The sequence below is a fragment of the Periplaneta americana genome, chromosome 7, assembly GCF_040183065.1.
Source record: "Periplaneta americana isolate PAMFEO1 chromosome 7, P.americana_PAMFEO1_priV1, whole genome shotgun sequence".
NCBI classification, from domain to species: Eukaryota; Metazoa; Arthropoda; class Insecta; order Blattodea; family Blattidae; genus Periplaneta; species Periplaneta americana.
The window spans coordinates 114,394,688-114,416,661 of record NC_091123.1 but is presented as its reverse complement, the minus strand read 5'-3'; the positions used below and the strand labels follow the sequence as shown (position 1 = coordinate 114,416,661).

At 34.3% G+C, this 21,974-nt stretch overlaps 1 protein-coding gene across 2 annotated transcripts in view; it reads right to left on the bottom strand.

Annotated features, from left to right (window-relative positions):
* Window positions 1-21,974, bottom strand: part of LOC138703373 (serine-rich adhesin for platelets-like) — a 425,014-nt gene that overhangs the window by 10,617 nt on the left and 392,423 nt on the right. For both annotated transcript variants that reach the window (XM_069831197.1, XM_069831198.1), the window contains one exon: window positions 21,323-21,441. In XM_069831197.1, coding sequence (XP_069687298.1) covers window positions 21,323-21,441 — 119 coding nt within the window. The remainder of the gene's footprint in view (window positions 1-21,322; window positions 21,442-21,974) is intronic.

Sequence of the window (21,974 nt, the reverse complement as noted above, 5' to 3'; positions counted from 1 at the left end):
TGAGATTTATGAACACAAGAATCATCTTAATAACATTTTTAATGATTATAATAATAGTAGGGAATACGCACAGTTGTGCATAGGCTTCAGAGTTTTGAGTATTCACTTACAGATCTTACTCTGTTTTTATACAATGTGATACAATATCTGTCACAGTAGCCATAACAGTTATCAGTTTCCTTCTTAATCAAAGTGTTCATTAAATAAGTACCAGTACAGGTATTAATATTAATACCATCGCCTTAATTCTTGCTAGAATCATTATTATTATCATCTTTTTCTTTTTATTATTAATGGCGAGTTGTGTAGACCAATTATTTACCAATTCGTCAATACCCAGGATACGCCATAATAGGCTTGTCTACTCTACACCCTCGAGAAGATGAGGTGAGGTGAGGTGAGGTGAGGTGAGGTGAGGTGAGGTGAGGTGAGATTTTTTGGGTTGCCACAAAGGAACCGGAGCTCTGGAGAAAATCTCACAGGCTTGCACAAAGGTAAAGGTAAAGGTATCCCCGTAACATGCCATGAAGGCACTTGGGGGCATGGAGGTAGAGCCCCATGCTTTCCATGACCTCGGCACTAGAATGAGGTGGTGTGGTCGGCACCACGCTCTGGCCGCCTTTTACCCCCGGGAAAGACCCGGTACTCAATTTTATAGGAGGCTGAGTGAACCTCGGGGCCGTTCTGAAAGTTTGGCAACGAGAAAAAATCCTGTCACCACCTGGGATCGAACCCCGGACCTTCCAGTCCGTAGCCAGCTGCTCTACCAACTGAGCTACCCGGCCGCCAAGGCTTGCACAAAACAAGTCATAAATTAAGAGAATGCTGAGGATCGAACCTGGGTCCACAGGATCATCATCATCATTATAATCATCATCATCAGGGACCGTACTTTGTCCCAGGAGGCTACAAGATTAAGTGAGGCGTTGAGATGCAAAACTTATCTTATCCAAAAATTGAAAAAATTGAGTTAGCACATGTACAGGCTTCTGGACTAATCCCTTAACAGTTCTATATAGGAAAGAATGAGCTAAACGCACATAATCCTTAATAAAACAGGCACTGAAAATGCTCTGCTTATTCAAAACTTGTGTAATCCACTGAATAGTTTGTTTCAAAACTTGTGTTATTCATATGCATATTTATGCAACAAAACTTGTTACATCCCATGCACTTTCAATTCATATAATGAATGTTTGTTTTCAAAACTCTTGTAATCCAAAGATAGAATCACATTAATGTTCACTGTTGAGGAGGGAAAATTGTAGAAAAATAAGGTAAAACCGGTCGAAAATTCCGTGTTTTTTTGTTGGCATTATATAATATAGGTTACAAGGCGCCAAACTAATGCATAAAACACACCCAGAACCTTCCATTTCACTGAAGTTTGACTCTGTAAAGAGTGCAATGTTAACTAGTGCAATGTTCAGCTTTTTTGCCTCTTTAAAAGTGATTATAACTCTACAAATTGTTTATTTTCAAGTTGTATGTGATGGATGAAGATTCAGTTATTATGGAATCATAGGAACGTGGTCGAAAAAGAACAAGAAATTATAAAAATTGGAGAAGAGAAAAAGACAAAACGTCCAGAAAAGATACTGTTTTGTAACTTCTGATTATAATATGATTTGTAATATTTTTATACTCACTGAAATGTAATTCTACTTTTTGTATATTATAGATATAAATCTAAATCGCTTCCCAGGCTCCCTAGTGTTATCACGCATCTACAAATACAGCTGTTCAACCCTGAAAATGCAAGATATCAGAAGGTTTCATGAGGGGTTCTATTCATCTACAAGAAAAGTCATGCAAGACTGTTATATACTTACGTACACAATACAGTCAGCACCTAAGCGATCAAGGACTAAGTTAATCCATAGTTTCAGGAAATCTGTAGCTGTTAACTATTACGTTCCAACAAAAAAAGGAATCATCATTTGGCGTTTGTATAACCATGAAAATGATGATCCAGTGATGAAAGTAAAGTACAACTACTTTAGGCATATTTTTATTTACAAATTCAATATAAGTTTCAAATCCCCGAGTACTGATGTATGTTCTGATTGTATACAATTGAAAGCAAATATTTTTGCAAGTCCAGAAGATAACATAGATAATATGACAAAGCTTCGGGTGCACAAGTTAAGGGCCAAGGTTTTTTTTTGTACATCATGTTACAAGAAATAGGTATGTTGACTAAGTGGTTACATTCAGAGGCACCTCAGAATATTGTAAAAATTGAATACATTTTTCCTGTCATAGGACATTCTTTCATCCCCCCAGATAGGGTATTTGGGAGGATTAAAAAGATTATTAGAAGGAAAGAATAAATAATTAAGCCCGAAAATTATGATTCTATTTTAGTCAGTATGGAACTGTTAAGCATCTCTGTGATGAAGTGTCATTCCTTGATTGGAAGGCTGCAGTAAGTGAACTTGTTAATCCTCCTGGGCAGTGGCATTTTCAATTGTCCCAGTCAAAGAGACTAATTATTATCACAAAATCCAACTCAGGGCACAATATGCTAGTAAGAGGTAAGTCTCATTATCGCTCAGACATTTGCAATAGCATGTCCATTTTAAAGAAAGGGAAAAGTTTTTCTAACATAAAACCAACACCACTTTAGAATTTTGTGCCAGTTAAAAAAGCCAAACTTAACCCTGCTTAAATGTGGCTCAAGACTGCAACATCTTTAGTGTGGCCGGTCTCTCAGACCATCCTACCAATATATTCTTTTTCTTCTTCTTCTTCTTCTTCTTCTTCTTCTTCTTCTTCTTCTTCTTCGTATTGTAGGATTAAATCCTGTCTTTTCCAACGTTGCCTATTATGATAATGGTGACCAGCTTTCTTTCCATCGTTTAGGAGGTCGTCCCAAAGGTCTTGGGGTGTATAGTTTTCCTACCATCACGATTTTTGGAAGTCGTTCATCTGTCATTCTTGAAACGTGATCTCTCCATCCTTTTCTTCTTCCTATCATCCATTTTGTCACGTCTTGTATTCCACATTTACTTCTAATTTCCTCATTTGTTTGTCTATCATGTATTGTGTAACCCATAATACTCCTGAGCGTTCTCATCTCTGTTCTTATCATCATCATTTCAGTCTTTTTGTTTCTGCTCTGGTTTCTGTTGCATACGTTAAAACTGGTCTTACACATGTCTTGTAGATTCGAATTTTGCTTTCTATGGTCATAAATTTATTCCTCCAAATAATGTCTCTTAAAAATCCTGATATTGTGTTAGCTTTAATCATCTGTTCCCTTACTTCTTCGCCTAGGTTCTTATTGCTTGTTATTTTTGTTCCTAGTTAGTTAAAGTTAATTACTTGTTCTACTGGTTTATTATAGATTGCCAATTTGCATCTTAGCGGCTGCTTTGAAATTGTTTGCGATTTGGTTTTGTCGAGTGATATTCTCATGTTAAATCGTTCTGCTGTTATTTGAAACTTATATAATAATCTTTGTATATCGTCTTCTTGTTCAGCTAAAATAACTACGTCGTCAGCATAACATATGATTTTGATTTCCTGTTTTCCTAATTTATATCCTGGGGCTGCATTTTTGGTTTCTTTTATAATTTCATCCATAATAGTATTGAAGAGAATCGGGCTGAGAGTATCATCCTGTCTTACACCTGTTGCAATAGGTACCTTTTCTGTTAAACGGTTGTTTACTTTTATCCTTGTAGAGTTGTTTGTATTAAGTTCTTGAATGAGTTTTATGATGTTGGGTCTAATTCCTTTCCTTTTTAGTATTTCTACTACATCTTTTATTCTAATTCTATCGAATGTTTTTGTTAAATCGATAAAGCATAGGTATGCAGGTTTGTTGAATTCAATTGCTTTCTCTGCTACTTGTCTCAGTATGAATATAGCATCTACCGTCGATCTGTTCTGTCGAAATCCCTGTTGTCCTTCACTGATTCCTAATTTAATAATTTCTTTGTATATTATCTTTGTCGGTAATTTCTGAATTGAATTCAATAAACAGATGCCTCTGTAATTCTCTGGTTCTGTTTTAATTCCTTTCTTGAATATTGGGATTGTTATGCTTTCCTTCCATTGTGCTGGTGTTTCCATGTCAGAATAAATTTTCCTAAATAGTTTATGGATCTCTTCGACTAGTAGACTTCCTCCATATTTAATCATCTCGTTGCTGATATTGTCCACTCCCGGTGCTTTCCTGTTTTTTAGTTGTGTTATAGTATCTTGAATGTCTTTCATTGGTATTGGTATTATTTCCTCTTCTATGGTTGTAATAAATTCATTATTTACTTCTTCTCCATTATCATATAATTTTTGGAAATATGTTACCCATTCTTCTGGACTTATTGACGGGATTTGTAAGTATTCATTTATTGGTTTCTTCCTGTTCCTTAGCATTTTCCAAACTTTCTTCTGTCCTCCGTATAGATCTTTTTCCATATCCTTTGAGAATTTCTCCCAATAGTTCTGTTTTATCTGTTTAATTTTATTGTTCGCTACATTCCTCATTGCTTTGTACTCCTCGTGAGTTTTAACTTTATTTTTATACTCTACGTATGTTTGCCTTTTTTCTGTTGCCAGTTTCTTTACTTCCTCATTAAACCAAGGTTTCATAAATTTTTTTCTATTATTAATATTGACTTTCCTTTTTCCAATTGCTTCTGTTGCAACATTGATTATGTTGTCCTTTATCTTCTTCCATGCAGTTTCAACGTTATCTTCGTTCAATATTACATTTTTTGTTATTTTCTCTTTCAATCTTCGTTGATATATGTATTTTATTGAGTCGTCGGAAAGGCTTTCAATGTTGAATTTCTATATATATTCTGGTGGTTTTCTTTTTTGTGGGCATATTATATTCCTAAATTTACCTAAAACAAGGTTATGTTGTGTTCCTACATTAGCCGAGCTTAAGACTAACATCTAAGATTTTTTGTGGATGCACATGTTTAGTTATAATGTAGTCTATTGTAGACTTTTGCCCTCTGGTGTTTTCATATGTGTACTTGTGCTGTTGTTTGTGTGTGAAAAATGTGTTGTTAATACGTAGTTCATTTTGTGTACATAGTTGTATTAACATATCGCCATTTTCATTTTTTGTTCTGTCATTAAATTTATTCTTTATTCCTGCTATAAGTAGTGTCATTGCCGATTCTGGTATTAAAATTCCCCAGGATATAAATGCCTTCCTTGATATTTATATCACCTAATACTTTTTGTAGGTCTTCATAGAATTTTTCTTTTTCCTCTTTTGATTTGTTGATATCAAGAGCGTATATACTTATAATATTTGCTGATTCGTCTTTAACGATTTTCAAGCTAACCTGTAATATTCTGTCATTGACATATTTAATGTCTGTAATATTTCTTTCCAATCTCTTATGAATTATGAGACCGACACCAGATTGAGCTCTCTCGTTTTCATTCTTACCACTATATATCAGGATATAATCACCATAGTTAGTATTACCTTTACCTTCTTTTTCATTTTAGATATTGCGCAGATATCTATCTTATGTCTATTCATCTCTATTAAAATCTCTTGATCTTTGTTAGTTAAAGAGGTCACGTTCCAGCATCCTATTCTTTCTTTTTAGTTTTATTTCATGTTATGTTTGTGGGTAAGATAACTGACTTAAATTTTGAGATATCTTGGGTTAAAATTAAGGACAGGTAGGTACCAGATCTTGGGTTCGAGCCTGTTATTGCAATACAAATTCTTTAATTCCGTATCCCATTCATTGTAACTGGAAATACTTATAAATTGTGAAGAGATGTGAGAGTATTATTTTGAAGTTCATAGACTTTCATAATGTATAGAGGGGGATTCTGTTAAGAATGTTTTGCCTGAGGTCTGGCTTCAAATCTTGTCATTTCAATGAGTATTTTTTCCTAAATTCTGTGTATGTGGTAACTAGATAAAATAAAGATTTATGGGCCTACTCCGTTGTGTGGATTCAGATTTCAATTAGTTACATTTTGATAAAGGATCCTAGGTTCAAATCTGTCATTCCACTTCAGGATTTTAACTCAAGCCCCATTCTCCATATTTTGTAAGGGCAACGAAACTTGAAATAGTATACTGTGTCCCTTTCAAACCTCCCACATTTTAATTAATCGGCAGAATTATGAAATGAGACTGGTAATAAAAGATAGAGAATCTCAAAGAATTATTTCACTTTTTTAAAATTAATTCATCTGTCACATGTTCGGCAACAATGGCATAAAACAAAATGACGACTCCACAGCAACGCGCACAAACTCTTTTCTGGTATGCAGAGACGAAATAAATAATTACCCGTGCAAAGAAATTACAGAAGAGAATATGGAGGAAATGCGCCTGATGGGAAAACCATTAAGACATGGTGTGAGAAGTTTCTGGTGACTGGAAATGTGAACAAACAATCTGGAGGTTCTCGTCGACATGTCTCAGAAGAGAAAATTTAAGAAATTAGAGCAGGATTTCAGAGAAGTCCTAAAAAATCAATTTGCCATTCATTCCGACAGTTCAATGTGCCGAGATCAACTGTGCATTGAGTGCTTCATAAGCAACTTCGTTTGTACCCTACAAGATGTAAATTATTCAACAATTAAAACCAGATGGCAGGCCATGACGACAGACATTTGCTATTGAAATGCTGAATTTTATTGACAGGGACCTTCAATTTCTTTAAAACCTTTTGTTTTCAGACGATGCAATGTTTCGTGTATCAGGATCTGTCAATCGGCACAATGTAAGGATCTGGGGTACACAAAACTCACACGTCTACCATGAACACGTCTGGGATAGCCCATGCAGTCTGATGAAGTACAGGATTTTCCGTACTTTTTTCTTCCATGAGGAGTCAATAACTGGCACAGTATACCAAAACATGTTGGAACAGTTCTTTTACCACCAGGTAGTTGATCTGCAACCTCAAGCAATCTTTCAACAAGACGGAGCCTCCTCATACTGGAGCCTGGATGTTCGGAATTCCCTAACAGAAACCTTCCCAGATCGCTGGATTGAACGAGGCGGACCAATTTGGTGGCCACCACGCTCGCCAGACATCACCCCACTGGAGTTCTTTCTCTGGGGCTATGTAAAAGACCATGTGTTTGCGACTCCAGTACAAGATCTTCCAGTTTTACAGTATCAGTGGACTTGTTGGACAGAACATGGAACGAAATCGAATACAGACTTGATGTTCGTGCTACCAACAGTATACATGTAGGGGATGTATTAGTGTATGACAATGAAAATTCTTTGAGTTTCTCTTTCTTTTAGTACCTGTCTCATTTCATAATTCCGCATATTTTTGTTAGCAATGATTAATTGAAATGTGGGACATTTGAAAGGGACGCATTGTATTTTTTTCTACAATACAATATAATGTTCAGCGTCTAGCTCGTGTTCACTTCCTGAATCATCTTCTCTTGCCTCTATGATATAATCTTCCTCAGCGACTGATTTGTTATTTGATACTGGTTCATGTTCGGAATATGAATACTTTCTAGTAGCCTCTGAATTCGGCTTTCTTGTTCATAATTCATTACATCTAGAATAACTTACATATATAAATAGCAATAATAATAATAATAATAATAATAATAATAATAATAATAATAATAATAATAATAATGTGATAAACGTGAGATTGGCCTATATCCTATTTTATTATAATATATTTCATTAATATGCTAATTTTACATTTTACCTCCTTGTAATTATCGTTATTGTAATTAAATTAACATAATATGAACATTATTATATAAAATTGTATTTATATATATGGAAGTTATAAATATCTGCTTGTCGATCTCCAAGTTACAACAACAGTGTGGTCGGTCTCTGACACCGAATCACTTCGTCTTACTTGAAAAAGGGATCTTTTGTAACTGGCCTTGCTCTGGTATGTAAAGGGCAATAAAATAGAAAGATATACAAAAGAACAACCCCTGTCCTTGAATGGATGGGGAAAGAACAGTAAATTTATTCTAAGGTCGGTCTTTGACACGGTGCCACACTAACGCAGGGTTAAGGATGTGGATAGGTTGCGAAGTAAACATTTTGGCAATGAGTGGCGAATGCGTGACGAATTGCAACATTACAGAGAAGTAATGAATTTTCAATGTAATTTAGGAGGTGAAACAACTTGCTATGATGAGGAAGAACATTGTTATCATACTGATATTGAAGATTACATTGTATGAAGTGCATTTTGTTCACATTAAAACAGATTATCTGTTAAAAAAAGTTTTGAATGCACTTGTACATTTTGTATGTTACTTTTATATAATCATATTTAAACACAAATTTAATAAAATGCAAATTTCAATAATAAATGCTAAAAATTCTTGTATGTTCAGTAAGTTACTGGTACACGTTTTTACGAATCAAAACTTCCTTTATCCCAAATATATGTTTGAAAAACTCTCTATAACCTTAATTTGGCTGCAAAACTTCTCTTATCCATACTTTCTTGTGATATATCTCAGTTATTTTTGGGTACTAAGTTTAAATGGTTTAAGTATTTCAATAACTTAAGGGCAAACTATTTAAAAGTGAAAAAATCTTTCTGAAATATTAATTTTTCAAAGAGTAATAGGTTTTCCGTATTTTTCTCAGAATCGCTTATAGTGGATAAGACAAGTTTTGCATATCAACGTCTCAAGTATTACTAAAGTTTTTAAGTAGATGTCACATTCCATCTAGCAAGCGAAGTACTTGACTGATGCTCATGCGACTCTTGTTTCGTCAAGTGGGGCAGAACAAAACATGGACCACTTTAACAATTATACTAATATTTGAAAATTTAAATTATTTACACTAGGCACACTAAAAGACGCTATTTTTACTGTTTACACCATAATAAAGAATCCAAGCCTACACTGATCAAACATTATTTACAGTACATCAATAAGCTTATGCAACCTCTGATTAAGATTATGGTTGATATGTAGAGTACATCTATTATCATTTATCAGGTAGTACATCGCACTGAGATCTCAGTTACCTTTTTTTTTTTTTTTTGCAACAATATCAACCACGTCATTGCCAGCAATGCCATAATGAAATGGGATCTATTGGAGAACTATGATGATGATGATTATTATGATTATGATTATTGTATTGATGTTATTTATATTTGCTACGTATTTTTATACTGGTTGAGTGAAAGAGGAAGGCCTTATTGCCTTAACTCTGCCAGTACCAGTAAAATAAATGTACAAATATTATTTAAATTGTAGGAAAGATCATCGTAGCATCAGTCTTTATCACTAGAATGCATTTTCAACAGTCTCCGAAGTCTAGTTCTGATCATGAATAGAACGTCAACTGGAGCACAAACAAGAAGCAAGTGTTTCCTGATAGTACCTGTTGCTAATCTATTGGATTCTGCCTGTCTTCGGACAGTTGACTAAACAATAACTATACAAATTTTGCTTGATACAGGTTCCTTGCCACTGTTTAGGTTTTTCAGTGCTTATTTGTTAAGAAAATATTTCTGCTACCAGTAGGCCTACTTACTAATTAAAAATTTATATACCGTATATTTATACTAATGACAGTTATTTGATTGTTCGTCATTCACCCATATGAAGCCAGTTGTGTAGACCAATTTACCAACAGAGACATTGCCCATGTTGTGCCATAGGAGTTTGGTCTATGCTACACCCACGATGAGATGAGATGATGGAGATTTATTGGGATTCCACAGGAAAACTGGAGCTCCCAGAGAAAACACCTGTGACACCTGGACAACAGACTAGCCCAGTACAAGTTATAATTCGGGGGTATGCTAGGGATCGAACCTGGCCATTAGTCCACCATGATGGCTTATAACATTACATTGTAAATCGTCTACCGAATAAGGTCTAATCATCTGTTAAATTCCGAATATGTTTCAATATTGATATGTTACTCCCAAAAACAGGGGAAGGAAGATTTTGGTCCATTAGTATTGAACATTTCATGACATTTAAGATTTATGATTTATGCGTGTCTTTGGAATGATCTGCTGTTATCTATTTCTAAACAAGTGAAGGTAATGTTAATGTTTTATTCCCAAATTCAGGATTTTATAAATATTCATAGAGAAATTATGTTACACAAAGTATTTAAACACGTCCATTTAGCCATTTGTAATGATCCCAACGAGTGACAGATCTTTTTTTTTTTTTTATATCCTGATATTCTTTCACCTGAAGATACATGTACAAGCTTCTTATTACCTATACTATTCACATTAAAGGAAGAGAAAGTATAGAAACCAACAAACTCTATTTTTAAAGTTCATGTTCTCCACGTGTATTGTAATCTTTTCAGAGTTGTCTTCTCCATTTCTTAAATGTCTGCATATCAGTAAGTGCCGTGCCTCTTTTTTGGACTGGAGTTTCATTTAACCTAGTGATCAGGATTCATTCTTGCAGAACAACAGTCAATAATGGCATAACATTTCTGACAGTAGGCCTACCAAAGCGAATTTTTTTAAAATTCAGTATCCAAAGATAAATACTTCTAGATGTGATTAGCTAAGGTCCTTTTTGAAATTCTGGTATCCTGACAAAGTCAAATTCCATTTCTGAAATTATGGCAACTGGAAAACTGAACTCATTACCTCTGGTCAGAGGATTACAGATTTTATGTAGCAAAGTTGAATTCTGTGTCGGTAAATTTAACCTAGAGTTATCTCTTTCCGGAAAAGATTTGTTCTCTCAGTCACAAATATGTGATATGGGACTCCCAGATTTTACTTTCTTTACGAAGAAATCTTGCTCAGGATTTTAACAACCTCGGCTGGAATATATAGTGCGCATTGTAATGACTTAACCTTCAAAGAAGACTATAAAGAAATAGCGACAGCACTGAACGCCTTGCTGGCCGACAGCGCTGAAATAGCAGCTGCCATTTTTCATTGCAAAATTTTTTTCGCTGCAAGCCTGCTGCTAGCCAGCGAAAGTGGAGGGGGTAGACATCAACCAATGGTGCCGGAGTAGACAGAACAATGGCGTGTTTCTTTGTAAACACAGCGGACATTTTGCAGTCTGGTCGTTCAGCCACTAACAGCTGCTGTAACTCAGCAAAAATGAATCGCTACCCCAGTGCTGTCCCAGCTGAATGCAGCCATTGTTTGAATCTGTTTGTATTTATAAATAGTTAAAAATGTAAGTGAAAATTTATTAATAAGCTTAACATTGTTAATGCATCGAAACACATAAAGTTAAGGCATATTTAGGAACCTGACAACCCAGATTTTCAAATGGAATTTGTGATATATACAGATGGTGTTGAGATTGATGTAGAAATTGCATGATTATTACCAATAATAATTATATACATCAAGAATTGTATTGTTGTTTAGTCAAGTGTCCGCAGACAGATGAACCTCACAAGTGATATCAAGAAGGCACCACTTGTGAGGCAATTAGGCCAGGAGTTAATGGGATAGGGTGGCCAGTTCCTTTCCCCCTCCATTGCATACATCGCCAACTAGCTACATATTACACTAGTCAGACTTCAGAAGCATACAGACTTCAGATGCATATAAACAATATTATTGTTCTTCCTCAGACACATATTGTCAAGTGAAATGTAGGCCTACTGCCTGATAATTATCTATTATAATAGATGTAGGCCTACATATTAGCCAGAACCTCAATCAGGGGATAAAGAATTATTATTATAAACAATTAATTTGAAAATTGTCACTTTTGCAATTGTTCCTGACATAATCCTCATCTTTTTCTCTACTGGCAACTTTTGGTTATATTATAACATTAGACAGAATTAATGTTTGAAGGCGGGCCCATGCCAATGCTTATCTCATGGCCTTGATGCCGTGAAAGAAACATCTAATGCAGCCAATAATAAAATCAGCAGGGGCGGCCAGTCCTTAGGGGCAACTAAGGCCGTGCCCCACCAATATTTCGACCCACATAAATTTTTTTTCGCATTTAAAATACGTAAATTTTGTACAGGACGGCGTACTGGATTCATAATTGTTTCAGTAAATTTCGTCACATTACACGATGTGTGTCAGTAAAACGTCAAAGATTGTATGACTCTAAATATTGTGAACTTGGGCCTGCGTCAAAGGGCCCCACAACTTGAATCACTTTAGCGCTCAACTGTCATGGTGCGCGGTGTGCAGTGTCGCATTCGCTACCAACGGAAATTCACGAAGTGTTACGAAGTTGGTTACCGTTATGAGTATATGCTTCGTTTGGGGCCTGTCCAAGCTGGCCCGCCTGACAGACGAAAGAAACTGTCGCAAATATTTGTTGTTCTGTGAGAAGCAGTGAGTTTAATTCTAGAAAATGCTTGTAAATTTAAAATATTTGGGACAGTATATATATCGCAGCATAAATTGATTCTGTGGTCAAAATTTCAATCCAGAAACACAACGAACAGGTCACAAAAAACAGGTATGTACTAGGGAGAATACTTGATTCTTTAGTATTTTGCGGAACTCACAAATTATCAATGAGGTGTCATAACGATAATCAGGGATCGATAAATCGGGGAAATTTGTTAGACTTGTTATCTTTACTTGCCAGTCTTGATAATGTATTGTATGAACACTTAAATAGTACTTTTGTTTTTAAATATACTTCACACACTATACAAAATGATTATTATACAGTATGTATGAAGTATACATTAAAGATCTGAAGCAGGACATTAATTCTACAGATTTTGTTGCTGTGCAGGCCTACGAAACAACAGACATAACCTGCAAAAGCCAATTTGTTATTATTTTGAGGTAGCCTACATAAAAGGTTGTAAACCTGTGGAATGATTTCTTTCTTTCAAAGAGGTAAACAATTGCACAGCTAACAGTCTGAGCGAGGTTCTAAAACAAAGTCTATAACCTTTCAATTTAGAAAATAAATTCATAGTGAAGTATATGATGATGCTGCAGTAATGAGTGGAAACCAGGTTGGGATCCAGACTTTGATGCAGAAAACATTTCCTTATGTGAAATTTGTTCACTGCTACGTCCACCAACTTAATTTAGTTATGAAAAGTGCATGTTCAAAACGCATTAAATCGATGAAGTTGTTTTTTGCAAATATTACTGGGTTCATAGCATTCTTCTCCACTTCACCTAAATGCAGTGACCTACTGCGATCTGTGTCGAGTAAACGCACACCAACCATTTCAGCAACGTGATGGAAATTTCAGTTCCAAGTTGTATCCTCCGCTAAAGGAAATAAAGCAGAGCTACTGAAATGCTTCGAAAGGATTGAAGAGGGAGATGACTCAAATGAATGAGATGATATAACAGTGACTTGTTAAATAATAATGAATTTTTGTTTTTTCTAAATTTCTTTCATAACTTGATGAAACATATTGATATATTATACAATATAATACAGATGCAAACTGCAAATAGATTGAGCATACCATCTGACGCATTAAATCATTCTTAGTCAGCTGTAAGAGAGAACACTAACAGATATGAAATAAATGTCGATGATGAAGAAGAAGGTTCGTTTCCTCCAAGAAAAAGGCTGAAACTCAGTAGGCAAGTAAATTTGTCAGCAGATGCCAAAGAAGTATGCGATATCATTATCAACTAATTCAATGGACGTTTCCTATAGTCACATATATTTGGCAACATGAATATAGCCTACTTGACCCAAAAAAATTTGCTTCATACAGAGATAAGTTCCCCACCGACCTGGCTAATATTTTCATAAAAAATTACAGTCCATTAATTTCGAAAGAAAAATGTATTAATTAATTATCAGTGATTTATCGAAATAATACATTTAAAGACATTTCCCCTGTATGTGATTTGTTCACTTTTTTATGGATTATTCATTTGAAGATTCATTCTCTGAAGTGAGCAAAGCCCTTGGAATCACACTAAAAACATCTGTTTCAACAGCTGAGTCAGGATGGAGTTTCTCAGAAATACCATGGGTCGAGATAGGCTGAATTCGTTGGCTTTCTGTTCTATTCATAAGGAGCATTTCCATAAAATTCCGAACTTCAAGAATAGAGTCAGCGTTGAATTTGTGTTATTATGTAGTTGGTAGTTTCATTTGTTTTATGCTGAACTAATTTTTAAGCAGAAACAATTAACTAAAATAAAATAAAAAATCTTGATGCATTATTTAATGTGTACTGTGCAACCACTGCCTGCTGGATCACATCCTATGGCTGTTTACACTGCCTGCTCAATCAACGCTTATGTGCGAGTCTTGAAAAAAGTTATTTTGCCGCTAGGTGGCAGGTAGTGCCCACCATTATTAACATTATCAGTATATGCAAAGTATCCTAAAATAACTATTATTACGAAGTCTTAGGTACCAGAAGAGACAAGGGCTTATGGAAACGATGGCCCAGCGTGTCCGAATCCTTCCGCAATGCTTAATATGTAATACTATTAATACTGAAATTAAAACTTAATTTTTTTTCTAAGCAATACTACATCCAAACAAGTAGGCCTATACTTGCTTTAGGCGTTTACTAAAATTATTATTAAAATCAATTAACGTAATAAAAATAATATTTGAAACTTATATAAAATATTTCAACAAGTTTAAACATATTTACAAAAAAATATACGCTTCTTTAACCGAGCTACGAGATCATTGGAAATCACGGTTTGAATTAACGACAGTATGTGGTATCTTCCTGCAGTATCTTCCAATCCATGAAATTGTTATATGGACACTTGGTCTACTATTTTATTAAGTTCAGTATTGCCAGAAAGTAACTTCCCCATATATAAAAGGCCCATTTGAAGTATGATAAATTTTGCGCTCATTAAAAAATTCTCCCCTGTCCCCGAAAAGAAATGCCGAGTAAAATACTGTAAACAGATCATTTATCGCTTATGTCGTGTACAGTAAAAAATTTGTACACATTTTTCATGAAACTTATTGTTGGTCCTGCTTCTGAAAAATTTACCCGAGATGTCAGACGTAGGCCTATATGATTGTCCTTCATATAGTCCAAAGTGCTTGTAACTTCCAGTGAAAATGTCTGTACAGCATAAAGAACGTTCATTTTCTCAAAGGAACTGGGTTCGACATGCTTCCTCATTAGAAATCGAATGGGTTTCACAGCTAAGTCCTTTTGTATCCTGTATATTTCCTTGATGAATTTTGGACTGATCATTCCTTCTCTGTCTGCTATATCCTGGTCTAGAAATTGTGAACGGAGGTTTTTGATGATGTGACAGTAATCAAAACTTAAATATAAATTATGTTGCAAGTTACATGGGTGTACTACGCAAGGCTGTAGATCTCTGCCGCCTAAACCTTTAAACATAGCAGTATTAGTTGAACTATTAGTTCTATGGTTATCACTTACAAGCCGAAGCACATGAAATCCACAGTCTTTACAGCTTTCAACACTTGCTGAACTAATAAGAGCAGATCATTTCCTTGCAAATTTCGTACCATGAAATATGCTGCCGGTATTGTGTACTTGGTAGATAATCCATGAATAACTAAACACAGAAGTTTGTTGGCTAAGACGGGATTTATTCCTATTTCTTTATTATAAACTCCTTCAGCTTCGACTAAACCAGACATTTTATCCTTTTCTTTATTATAAAGCAAGCTTTCTTTTATTGCCATTTCATCGCATATAAGAGAAACTACTTTCTCAATTTCATTCAATTTTGTGGCTTCTAACTTAAGTGTCTGTTTAATTAAAGGGGAAACACCAACGCCATATTCCGTTGAGCCCATATACCTATCTAATATGCTGTGCGACGGTGCTTGTATTAATTTCAAATTTCTTCCAAAGTCGTAGCCTTTAGGAGACGATATTCGCCAACATAAGCAGTACCAAATAATTGGCTCGGACCATTTTGGACCATTTTTTTTTTTAATTTCTAATTTGATCCAGTATATATATGCAGCCATTTTGTAGCCATCATGTGCTGATTTCTTTATGTTATCTACTGACTTTCTCTCAGGTAGCTCAGTTGGTAGAGCAACTGGCTACGGGCTAGAAGGTCCGGGGTTCGATCCCAGGTGGTGACAGGATTTGTTCTTGTTGCCAAACTTTCAGAACGGATCTGAGGTTCACTCATCCTCCTATAAAATTGATTAACAGGTATTTCCCGGGGGTAAAATGTGATAAGAGCGTGGTGCCGACCACACCACCTCATTCTAGTGCCGAGGTCATAGAAACCATGGGGCTATACCTCCATTGTCCCTAAGTGCCTTCATGGCATATTACAGGGGTACCTTTACCTTTTACCTTTTACTGACTTTCTCTCAGTATAGCTATTAATTTCTTCCTTCGCCTCTTGAAGTTCCTTCTCCATTTCCACAATTTTGTTTTCGAGTCTGTATACTTTCGCTCGGAGATTTTTATTTAAATTTTTATGATATTCCAGTTCACTTAATCTTACAGTATTTACTTGAACAGCAATATGTCTGGAATATACGTTTACATCTGCCTTGGTCTTTTATAATTTCGCCTTCTATGTCTTTCTCACGATATTCGGCTTCAATGTCCTCCTGACATTGTGCAGCCAATCTTGAGACGTTGTTCTTCTCGGAGAATGATGAACTTGATTTTCTGACTTTTCTCTTCCTCTTGTTAGAAGGTTTCTTGTATGAAGGATATCCAGGAAATATACTTGGTATCGACAAATTTTTCAGTTTCCTATATTTTGTATCTTCTTTAAAATCTTCTTGTTTGAAGTGTAAACTACACACACATGAACCATCAGAAGGAATCCACTTACTTCCTCTTTTGTCACCTTCTCTTGATATAATATTTAATCTTTAGCCACTTTTCCCGCAGCTCACTATTAGATAGAAATTCATGAAATGATAATCTTCTGAATTTCAATTTTCCTCTGTGCGCTTTGCAGAAAGGGACACAACAAGACACCATTGCAAATATATTATAATTAATATTGTTATTTCAGGAAACCAAGTTTTATATCTCACAAAATTAAATGTATTTCAAACCGAATGTTCCTTTCTTCCAATGTATTTTAAAGAAGAAAATCATATCATTAATAAACAATAACTGACAAACACTGTAATTACTTCTAAGATGTCAAATAAGACAGTATAATTAATTCTACACATTTAGTACAGCCAATTCAACGGCAGTTACTTGCTGCTCTCTAGTGTCGAAACTGGACAATAATGTCCAAGCGAAACTCAATGCTAAGGAAGAGGAATGAGCAGGCAGTTACGCAGCCAAAGGATGTGATCCAGCAGGCAGTTACGCAGCCAAAGGATGTGATCCAGCAGGCAGTGACTGCAACATTTGTGAAATATCGGGCCTCACCAACAAAAATGATCACGAGCTGCCACTGAAAATCGGACAGAGCGTATAGCCTGAACCATGGATTTTATTGGTTTCCTTGTCTGTGCCTACAAAAAGCTAAATGCGTGTTGTGATGTAACATTTTTTTTTAGATGTCCCACAGAAATAATAATAATAATAATAATAATAATAATAATAATAATAATAATAATAATAATAATAATAATAAATCATCATCACTCCATGATTTAGACATCATTGTCTGTTCCGATATCACAATAACCCTTCCATCTTCTGTATGGTCTGCCTATAACTCTTTTACCGATAGGACTGTAATAAAATTGTAGATTTGTTTTTTTAAGTCTTGTGCTATACATCCTATCTAAATTAAGATATTCATGACCCTTTTGAATAAAAATCTTCAATTATTCAGCAATCTTTTTCAAACTTTTACTGATTCATTGGTGGACCAATACTAAGTGTTCTGTGATAGAAAATTAAAAAAAATATATTTCAGTAGCAGCTTAAAAAATTATTTTACAAAATAAATTTACATTTTTTAAAACATTGTAACTTCTTAAGGAATTATTTTGAACAGATTTTCTTTGATTCAGAACATTCCTAAATATGTATTGAATGTTTGGAATCTCAGAACGTTATGCAATATATATTTTGAAATTTGAATTTTCTTGAATTTTTTTCAATATTTTTTTTTTATTTCACAAAATTTTTGGTTATGCAGTTTTCTAAATTTTCTTTGATTCAGAACACAGAGTACTGGTATTTAATTTCCTTTAATTTGATATATAACACAGTCATTTAAAACGCTGTTTAATGGGTGTTATTATTTTTGGAAATGAAACAAGTGCATAAAAATCAATAAATGAGAAAATGAGAAACAAACTTTGGATAGATTAAGAACATTATCATCTAGTGGAAGAAATAGTAACTTTATAGTATAAGAAATATTAATTCTAAACAAATAGCGCCAAATTTAACTTATTTGTCACAGAAAGAACCTGAAAATGACAGTCATGCACTTGCAGACAGTAACTTCCAGTTGAAGGAATGACTGCTTCCGGTTAGAAAAATGCTAATATTGGGCAATTGAAGCAAGACATCATATATAAACTATATATATTTGTAAAGTAGAAATAACAAGGAATTGGAAAATATCAAAATTGAAAAACCCAAAATTTGACCAAAACAGTCATTTCAAGGGTCAAGCATACCTTAAGTTTACCAGACGTCGCCGTTTCCCCAAGGATAGCCCTCGAATTTTGTTTTTTGTCTCAGGATAAAATTCGTCTCCAGAATGTCCCCGGATTTAATAATATTTTCCTACATATTCCTTGTTATGGTTTAATGATCTGTATTAAATTTTGCTAATGCAACTTTGCTGCTTTTTCATGATGTCATAATCAAAACTGAAGGTAAGGACGTAACTGCAGTCAAGTCTTCCACTGTTATCGAAGTTAATAAAAAATTGAATTCCAGGAAAAAATATAAATTTATTCCACCATCAATTAAGCAGCTTTTGGATATGTTTAGAAGAAGTGGTACTTATTTCACAACAGCATTCTCAGTGTCTCTCATTAATTTTATGAAATTTATTTATATTACTGGACTCTCCTCTAAAAGAGACAAATTTGAAGAACAGTCCGTTATTTTTCTTCAAATGTAAATGGGCTTAACCCCGGATGAAGATAATTTATACATCTTGATTACACAACTTTTAACACTGTATCAATTCGGAATATGTATGATAAGTCTTTCTTGTGTTAAATTTTAACGTACCTTGTATGATAATAGGTCGAAACATGTTAACAAGGTACGTTAAAATTTAACACAAGAAAGACTTATCATACATACTCCGAAGATAATTTATTTGATGAAATTTCTTGCTTGGAAAAATATGTGACTTTAGAGAAAATTACAAAGTAGGAAGAATAAAATGTTAGTCTTTGCTCAAAATGAAGTGGAATTTTTATAATCTCCATCTTACGATGTTTGGTGACGTATACACGTCCGTTGATGTGACATATTAATGAATTTAAATACTATTATAGTCACAATCATGCCATGGAGATCACATTTGTAAAGTTTCTTTCAACCCATAAGCAGTGCTGACTAGATCAGACGCTATGGACAGTACTCTATAACAGAGTCGCTATTATGAAAGGATAATTCCAAGCGTTTGGCGTGAGACGAACTCGATAGCTCAGTCGTAGAGCGCCTGACCGGAGAACAGAAAGTCGCAGGTTCGATTCCCGCTTGAGGTTGTGAAATTTTTCTTCATACCATGGCATGATTGTGACTATAATAGTATTTAAATTCATTGGAATTTTTATTTTATATATTTTTTTTCTGAGAATATGATTCCTTGTGCTCAACTTCAGAAATTGATTGAACTATCTCTGTGTTCTGGAAGTAATGCTTCAGTGGAAAGAGTTTCTTTAATGAGTATGATGTGGACATCCGAAAAATCCAAAATGAGTTTAGAAACTTTTCTTGCAAAGTTTGCTATCTTAACCAACTTAAATATATGATATGTCAGGAATTTTATGAAAAATTAGGATCTAGAGAAAACGTACTTAATTCACTCTTCTAAAAAAACAACGGTTTAGTCTGTAAATAGAATAAGTACCAGTATTTCAATTCTTTAAATTGTATAAACCAATGTAAGTGAATGGCAATCTTAGAACTATTGTTAAAAGTATTTTTTTATATGCTGATATCTGTCCCCGGAAATTGTCAAACAAATCTGGTAACCATACTCTAAATGTTGCAGCCATTTAAATCTATGTTGTGCTATGTCTTCATTTATTGCATTTACTTTCAATTCTTCTCTGATTATTTCGTTATTTATGTGGTCTAATAAAGTGCATCCTTTTGTTTTTCTTAAGAATTTCATCTCTGATGCTCTTATTTTATTCTTGTCTGTATCTATGTCTCAGATCTGTTGCATTAATATAGGTTTAGCCATAGTTTTATAAAATTTAATTCTAGCGTCCTTTCTTATTTTATTTTTCAGCGTTTTGTAGATTGTTTCACACATTGCTTGGCATTTTGATAATATTATATTTTTCTCTCTTTCAAGGTGAAAATCTATTTCACATCTCAAGTACCTACATCAATTTCGCCTTTCTGATACTCCTACTTGTCTGTGATGTAATAATCATGATGAAGATCTGGAACATATTCTTCTATACTGTCCATCCATAAATCACAAATGAAGTAAATTAAAATCATCAGTACCAGTTGCAGAAGACACAGCTCTGCAGTATATGTTGACTACACCCCAACTCTGGCTACTAGCAACAGGCATCTATAATGAACACTGATCAAAGTACCCCTCATTTCTCATGAAAAACAAGAACTGAAAAGACTACAGTGGACTTTATGTTGTCAGCAAACAGCTGGATACATTAAGAAGACTGATTGATCTCAAGAATTTAAAATGAGATACTTGTTCCAAGGGGATATTATCAAGTATCGTACTATTTGTATTTTGGATCTGAACTGATTTTTGCCCAAAAATGCCATTATCTTTGTATTTTCTTTGGAAATATGAAAACACTATGCCTACTGTTTACATATTTGATTTAAATGATGTGAAGATCTTTGTAGATCATCTTCGTTTCCCTGAATAATTCCTAAATCATCGGTATACAATAAAATATTTATTTGTCTTTGTTCATTAATTCTATTCCTTTATTAAAATTTTGTTTCCATTTCAGGAAAATGGTCATTAACATAAACATTAAAAAGAATGTGAGACATTGAGCACCCTTGTCTAATGCTTTTACTTATTCTTAACACATTACTTGCAATACAAAGGTATTTTGATTAAAAACATGTATTTCCCTTCATTAAGGATCGTACAATCTATTTAAAAATAAAAATGAATCATGTATGTCTTCAATTTCTATGGCTAGCGCTATCAAGTATGGCAATTATGGTTAGACCTGTTTAGCTGAGTGACCATAAGTCACTTTACAAGTGGCTAATCTTCGTGACAAGAGAGTATGAAGAATATTTTGCAGTAATGACGTGATTATTTGTATTAAATTAATTAATGTGATGTGTTTAGAATACCTGACAGTCAGTGTCCAGATCTGCATAATAGCCGGAACTCTTCACTTGGCGACAGCTGAAGCCTGTTTTAGGGATGCTAGGTAGTACAGGGAAGTCCACACCTGGTCTTCCCATCACACCTGTAAAGTATTAAAATATATATTTCTAAAGCCAACAAGTAATTGAATTAGTCTGTTAGTCGAGCTCTACCCCAGAGGACAGGGCAATGCCTGAATATGAAGCAACTATCCAGGCACACAGGGCAAACGTTTTTTTATTAGTGAAGACATGCTTTTTTATCTCTACTTCCAAGGAAGACAGACTAGAAGTATCTCTAAAATGTTTGACTCTCAATATTAATTTATTCACGAAACAGATCACCAAGAGCCTATTTAATGAATGTATGAAGTAATATCTTAAAAGTAAATTTCTTTTATGAATAATACAAATCAGAAAAACACAAAATCTTCTTCTGAACTTGTATTTTATTATACTATATTTTTTAGTTATAAAAGACGTCTGCATTAATAATTCTGCCTCATAAAAATATTGCTGGAGATGTTGTTGTTGATATTGATCCCTTTGCATCATCTATTTCCACGAGATTGTATTTTTTTAATTAGATTTAGAACTGTTTGACTTTCTGTTTTGACGTCATTTCTCATTACATTTA